At 40.1% G+C, this 6,225-nt stretch overlaps 1 protein-coding gene across 1 annotated transcript; it reads right to left on the reverse strand.

The window, feature by feature from the left end:
- Nucleotides 1–862: 862 nt before the first annotated feature.
- Nucleotides 863–5,639, reverse strand: LOC138607594 (E3 ubiquitin-protein ligase RNF14-like). The gene is made up of 7 exons (XM_069680229.1): nucleotides 5,375–5,639; nucleotides 4,523–4,653; nucleotides 3,507–4,391; nucleotides 3,049–3,127; nucleotides 2,694–2,903; nucleotides 2,114–2,286; nucleotides 863–2,021 (listed from the first exon to the last, which is right to left on the reverse strand). The coding sequence occupies exons 1-7, from the start codon at nucleotides 5,526–5,528 to the stop codon at nucleotides 1,893–1,895; spliced, it is 1,761 nt and encodes a 586-aa protein (XP_069536330.1). The 5' UTR covers nucleotides 5,529–5,639; the 3' UTR covers nucleotides 863–1,892.
- Nucleotides 5,640–6,225: the final 586 nt, after the last annotated feature.

Here is a 6,225-nt window from a genome sequence, read left to right on the forward strand (position 1 = left end):
TGTCTGCGTTTTTTTCATTTGTATGTTACATCTCAGAATTAACATCAAAATGGCTTGACAACTTCAAAAAACACGGCCAATCCTTAGTCAACAGAGGACAACGGGTCAGTAAGTCAAACTGTTGTTCAGGCATTTATGAGGAATTAATGACCCCTGTGTGGTAACTGGTATTTTCCTAGAAGAGGTACAGCAAAAAGCGCACACACACAAACACACAGAGGTTCAGTATGTTTTGGCTCAGTACAAAAGACAGCTGCAGATTTCCGATCGTGTCTTAAGCAGCCGTGGGGCATAAAACGTTGGTCTTTGTTCCACTGTTATTGCAGAACAGTGGAGGAAGGGAGGGAAACATTTCTAAAACAGGAATTAAATCAAAATAGATGAAAACTCCTGATATCTACCTGCAGGGTGCCCTATAAACGGAATTGAAACGTTTATGCAGTATTCTGTGCACGGGGCTGAATATGCTCCCATAAAACGGCAGCGTTTTAGCCTAAAAGCAGCTGACTTTGCGAGTAATTTCCATGATAATAAGGAGATTAAGGATTTGGGTTTATTACCAATTAGGTTAACACATACTAGGAATTTGGTGTTTTTGTGCAAGAATAATGAACATAGGGATAGAATAAGAAAAGGAAACAGTAAACAGCATCACTTCTAATGTTGAGGAGCTTGAATAGAAATAAAAAACAATAAAAATATATAATAAAGATGTATAAAATCTGTACAGTAATGGTAATGGAAGACCACTAATGCTTTTCATTAGTTGTCCAACATTAAATATCACAAAGTAAATCAAATAACTGATGTTTTTTAAGACTCAATAATAAACCCACAAAGCCACTTTGGTTACAGTCCCACATTAAGTTTATTGCACATATTATACCTAACAATATTTTCATATATTATGTTAGTATAGTTTTAAAGCCCACTTTGGTCTTATAGATTTTTTATAATAATAAAGTAAATGTATTGCACTATTAAAGTTATTAGTAAGAAAAAACTTCAACAATACAACATCACAGGAAGTTGAGAGTGTTTTAGAAGTGACTCCTTCAGTACCTCTTCTGTGACAATTAGCCCATTAATCGATCACTTGATCAACAGAATAGAATGTGTGCAACATTTCCCGTACCTGAGTTGTCCATAAAGTTACAAGCAAAATCTTTACTGGTTTCAGCCTTAAATGTAAATAATTATTTGGTTTTTTTTGTCAAAAATGAGAGTTAACGGAAAATGTTTATGTTTTGGATTGTTGGTCTGACTTCACAAGACTTTGAGAACTAATGACGAACTTGCTTAGCCGGCTGCCATTGCGACCTGGCCTCGCATAAGTCAAAGAAATGGATGAATGATTTCATAGATGATTTCATAGAGCAAAGAATTGATCAGTTAATCAAGGAAAAAAATGCTGTCAAAGATAGAAGCAGCCCGACAAGAAACCCTAATCATAACTGGGGAGGAAGTACTGTGACTGGTTTAAAATCTCTTTTTTAAAAAAGGCACACTGGGCGATTTTCTCTCATAGATTATTCATTGTTGCATCCAGAGCTGCAAAATACCATGTAACGTTTCAATTTCACCAATGCACTGTTTGATTGTTACAAAGCAAATGATAAAGTTTTGATGTGAATCGATTTCTTGATCGATTCAAAAGGGGATCTCTTGTGAAGTTACTGGATTGTGACCAAGTTTCTTGTTATTTAGCACCCTCTGCTGGTCACGACACGGTATGACGCACGGTGTAACTGACACTGATATAAAGAAATATTTCTGACGGTGAAACTAATTTGTGTGTTTTTGGCCTCACGTCAAAGTCAAACAGAATTGAAAACATTATATGTGAACATTTAATTGAAATTAATTCCATTGGTTCTAAAATAGCTGATGGACTATAAATATGACACACAGTCGGGATGGTCACTGAAGTGTGAGTGACTTTCAGGCAGCTTGGTCAGGCAGGCCCAGCAGAACCGCCGTCTACACTTAGAACACGTCATTGTGTTACATCCACTAATCTTCTGCAACACAAACACAACAACATCTGTGTTAGAAGAGACACAGCTGTCTCAAACATTTAGAACGTTACATTTTATAATAGATAAATAAATACCTGTATTCTGCAGAAGCAGTAGGGACAGTTCTTGCTGTTGAAGGCGATCCAGTCCTCACTCAGACACTCCTCCATAGTGTAAAGCAATCTATTGCGTCCGTATCTGCTCTCCAGGACCTTCTTCCTCATCTTACTGCCATTGGCATAGTCGTCCCACAGAGCCTTGAGCCCCTCTGAGACAGACAGACAGACAGACAGACACACACACACACACACAGAAGAAAGAATTGGACTGTAATTAAAGGATGATCAAAGGTTGCTACAATTAACCTGTTAAGAAAGCAATAGAATCTTCTATAACTCTTCATTTATGAGAGAGTTAAAGAATGAAAGAAATGCAAATCATAAGCAACTGTTCTGACTAATCTTTTGAGCTTTTCCTGTACGTCTCAATCCTCCAAAAATGCTGAAACATGTATGCAAAAAAAAAAAGAATAAAAGGTTTATATGATATCTTTACATTAACAAATATATAATCTTTTCATTTTCTTTCACACAAAAAGAGCCTCAAATATTCAAATATCAAATTTGCATGACTCATCCTGTTGCACATTTTACTGAATATTGTATGCCTGTGTACCTTGTGACTGTGGCAGTGTATTTTGGCCCTGTGGTCCTTCTTGTGTCTGTTTCTTTGTGTTCTTCTCTCCCTCACAGTCGTCTGTTCCATGGTAGGTCTTTCTGCAGGCAACACAGAAGGCAAAGTTGCACACGGAGCACATCGCCGCTTTGCTGGACTTCTCCATAATGACGGCCAAACCGCAGGTACGCCGAGGACAGTAAACCACATCTAAGAATGGGGGAGAAATGAGGGTTATGCTTTTATGAATAAAAAGGTGACTAAAATGTTCTTTCTGTCTAGTCTAATTAGCTGTTTTTTATTCCTAGTCATTCTAATGAGTAAAGGCTTTCAATACATGCTCAGAGAAACAAACCAGACATGCTGTCCAGAGTCATCTGTAGCAGCAGACGATCATAGCGGCTGAACAGCTCCTCTCCGACCAAACTCCTTACCTACCAAACAAGCAAATATAACACCATAAATTCATCCATCCATTAACTATACAGCTTATTCTGTGCAGGGTTGTGGGGGGCTGGAGCCTATCCCAGCTGTCATTGGGCGGCGAGAGGCGGGGTACACCCTGGACTGATCGCCAGTCAATCATTCATGCATTCATTCAACCTTTATTTACATCTCGAGGAATCTGAATGCCGGCCTTTTACTTTTAATGGCTGCTTGAATTGTACTCATACCACTATATCTAAAGCCCTGTACTACAAAGACAAACTTAAGCATTCCTGCACAGCATCCCAAAGCCTCACTACAACAATAAGACCTTCATGAATAAGATGCATTAATAGGAGAGAACAGGCAGACAGCTCAGGACTGTACCTGTGCAGGTATAGGGGCGGCAGAGCAGTCTGCGTCAAGACAGGTGACTCCCTGGACGTTCCCCTCTGTTATCTGGACCTTAAAGAACACTCCGAGACAGGCCCGACAAAAGATGTGGCCACACCCGGGGAGCTGCACGCAATCCAAACCGAGCCAGCCCACATAACACACGCCGCAGTCGAACACTGTGGTGGCAAACTCTTTCTGTCTCTGGGTGGCATCGTAGATCAACAGCTCGGACAGGAGGGCTTGTGATGGAGTAAGAGAGAGACCGCAGGGGGTTTGGTATTCATTTTGAGGGGGATCTTTAGGGGCAACTGGAAGAGAAGCAGCTCCACTTTCTTCACTTGGATCTGGTGGTTGTGAGGAGGTAGAAGGAGGCAATAAAGATGCTGAAGAATCGCCTCCATTTAAAATATCTTCCTCGCCACTTTGATCAGACTCAGCCAATGGAGGAGGCTTCAACTCTGAGGTTTCGAGTGTCTGCTCGGCCTCCCTCTCATCTGAGGCTTCAGATATTTGGTTAGAATCAGTAGAAGGCTTCTCATCAAGGCCTGAGTCTAAACCATTCTGGCCGACTTTGCCTAGGTAGGATGTTGAATTGTTTTGGTCTTGTGCCTCATCTTCCTGAGAGTCTTTGCTGCTTCTGTCTGATGTTGAACGGTTTTGGCCATCAGGAGGAATCCCTGTCGGATCTCCATCCCCCAAAGATGGCGCAGAGAGGTCTGGTACGATGCTGTGCTCATCTGATGGGAGCTCCAGCTGAGAATGGATGTCCACGAAACTGAGTGCATCCTCTTTAAGAAACTGCACCCAGGAGAAGAGCACCACATCGCCTCCAGTGGCCAGGTAGAGATCAGTGAGCTGATCACTCAGTGCAGAGAGCTGCAGGAGGAGGAGAAAGCAAATACACTGATGTAATCTTTATTGGCCGTCTGCAATCTGCAGTCATCTCTCTCTGGTAGTAAATGTGACAGATACTGTATTAATTAACCGATATTACTTCTATTGGTTACCTGTGTATTTGTTAGCCAGCTGCAGGTGAGAGTGAAGGAGGGAGGGGAGGAGGAGGGGTAGTCCTTAGGGAGTTCGAAGGTCAGACGCAGAGGAGGGAGGAATGAGATCTCATCTTGCCTTACTGTTTCACCTGAGGTGAAAAAAACACGAGTTAGATGACACTCAAAGAAACATCCCTGGTTTTGAAAAGGGGCTAATCTATACACACCATTTTTTCAGTGAATACATATAATGCTACTTTGTATTTCTACACCTCTCTTCATTTTAGGAAGAAAGATTTCAAATGCATATAATAGGCTTAGAGAATGTAATACATTTTCGATAATTAAACCAGTGCTCAGCAACCCTGTTTACTTGTTACATTTTACAAAAAGGTAGCATCTGGAGTGGGCCCTTTATCATGTTTAAGATATCTTTTGAGTTGTTAGAAGTTCCACCAAAGACACATTTACCCTCACACTTTTCACGGGTATCTCATGATCTCAAAGGTAGAGCTAATCATTCAGTATTTCACAAAAAATTAAGAAAACAGTTTCTTTTTTTAATCTCCTCCCCCAACCATAAATCATCTCAAGACCTGTGCTTACTCTTGTGACCTAACTACACGAATTAATTAAAGAAGTAATTACAGACGCTCAAACTAGTTTTAGCTACAGCAATAAAATGCTGTTCACAAAATGATGCATCGCTGTAAACAAACACTTGCAGGGTACATTCTTTCTGCATTAGTATAGTTTTACTTTTAAAACTTCAAAGTACAACTTGCTTAAAATAATTACTTTTACATAAGTAGCCTAATGGAGCTGAATATTTGTGTCAATAACAAGCTGTTCCCCAAGAGGGCATTTTACCTTCTTTCAAAACCACAGTAAAGCCTGCAGGCAGCTCAACCGACGCTCGGATTTCTCCGGCATACTTCGACTCATCCCGGACGAATTCTTCCGAATCGAAAATGCTATGTAGGGCGAGTAGTTCGTCTTCCTGCTCCTCCCTGTCCGCATTCATACCTCTGGGCAAACAACTTCACCTGCTCCTCGAGCTGTTCGTGAAGCTCTTTCTTTGAAAAAAAAAAAAAGAAGTTTGTTTTCCTTTTAGTTTCGTTTGTGCGTACGTAAGTGTTTGATAAAAAAGAAATCCTCGCTGTACAGTGAGTCTGGTCTGAATGACAGCCTGCTCCCGGTCTGGTTGCCCGTCCCTCTGGTTTGTTGACTCATCTGTTTATGATGCAAAGCTCAGGACACGGCAGCAACCTCACCCATGGCTGTTGTTACTATTCAATAAAAGCAAAGATTAGTCATGAGGCATTCAAGGGAATCATGTTAAACACAACTTTCTTTGCTAACATAGCCAATATAGCGTCAAATGTGTATCAAAACTATAGCCATTGCCATTGAAGTACAAAATATAGAGTGCTATAAAATAAATAGAGGTTGAATGCAACTAAGCTTAATACATTACTAAATACTTAATGACTGTACTTGAGTACTTGTACGCCTACTTTACATATATAAAACTATTTTACGATAGAACTATGGCACTTTTCACACAACTAAATGTATTTAAATTATATTTAAATATATATAAACCCATGATAAACTTATAAAGCACAGTGCATTGTTAAAGATCAAACCCCTTTGCCTTTAAAGGACACTTCTCTGTAGTAATTTTACTTTTGATAATACCTAAGTTTCAAAGTTTTGAT

Source organism: Semicossyphus pulcher, unplaced genomic scaffold (assembly GCF_022749685.1).
Source record: "Semicossyphus pulcher isolate SPU_LCO1_2020_fin unplaced genomic scaffold, fSemPul1.0.p SCAF_4, whole genome shotgun sequence".
NCBI classification, from domain to species: domain Eukaryota; kingdom Metazoa; phylum Chordata; class Actinopteri; order Labriformes; family Labridae; genus Semicossyphus; species Semicossyphus pulcher.

Bases quoted from the DNA above. Each gene is read 5' to 3' on its own strand.
- LOC138607594 (XM_069680229.1), bottom strand. From the start codon at position 5,528: ATGAATGCGGACAGGGAGGAGCAGGAAGACGAACTACTCGCCCTACAT. The intron at 4,392-4,522 runs GTAACCAATAGA...CTCCTCCTGCAG, and splicing joins GCTGGCTAACAAATACACAG to CTCTCTGCACTGAGTGATCA. The intron at 2,904-3,048 runs GTTTGTTTCTCT...CCCCATTCTTAG, and splicing joins GACTCTGGACAGCATGTCTG to ATGTGGTTTACTGTCCTCGG.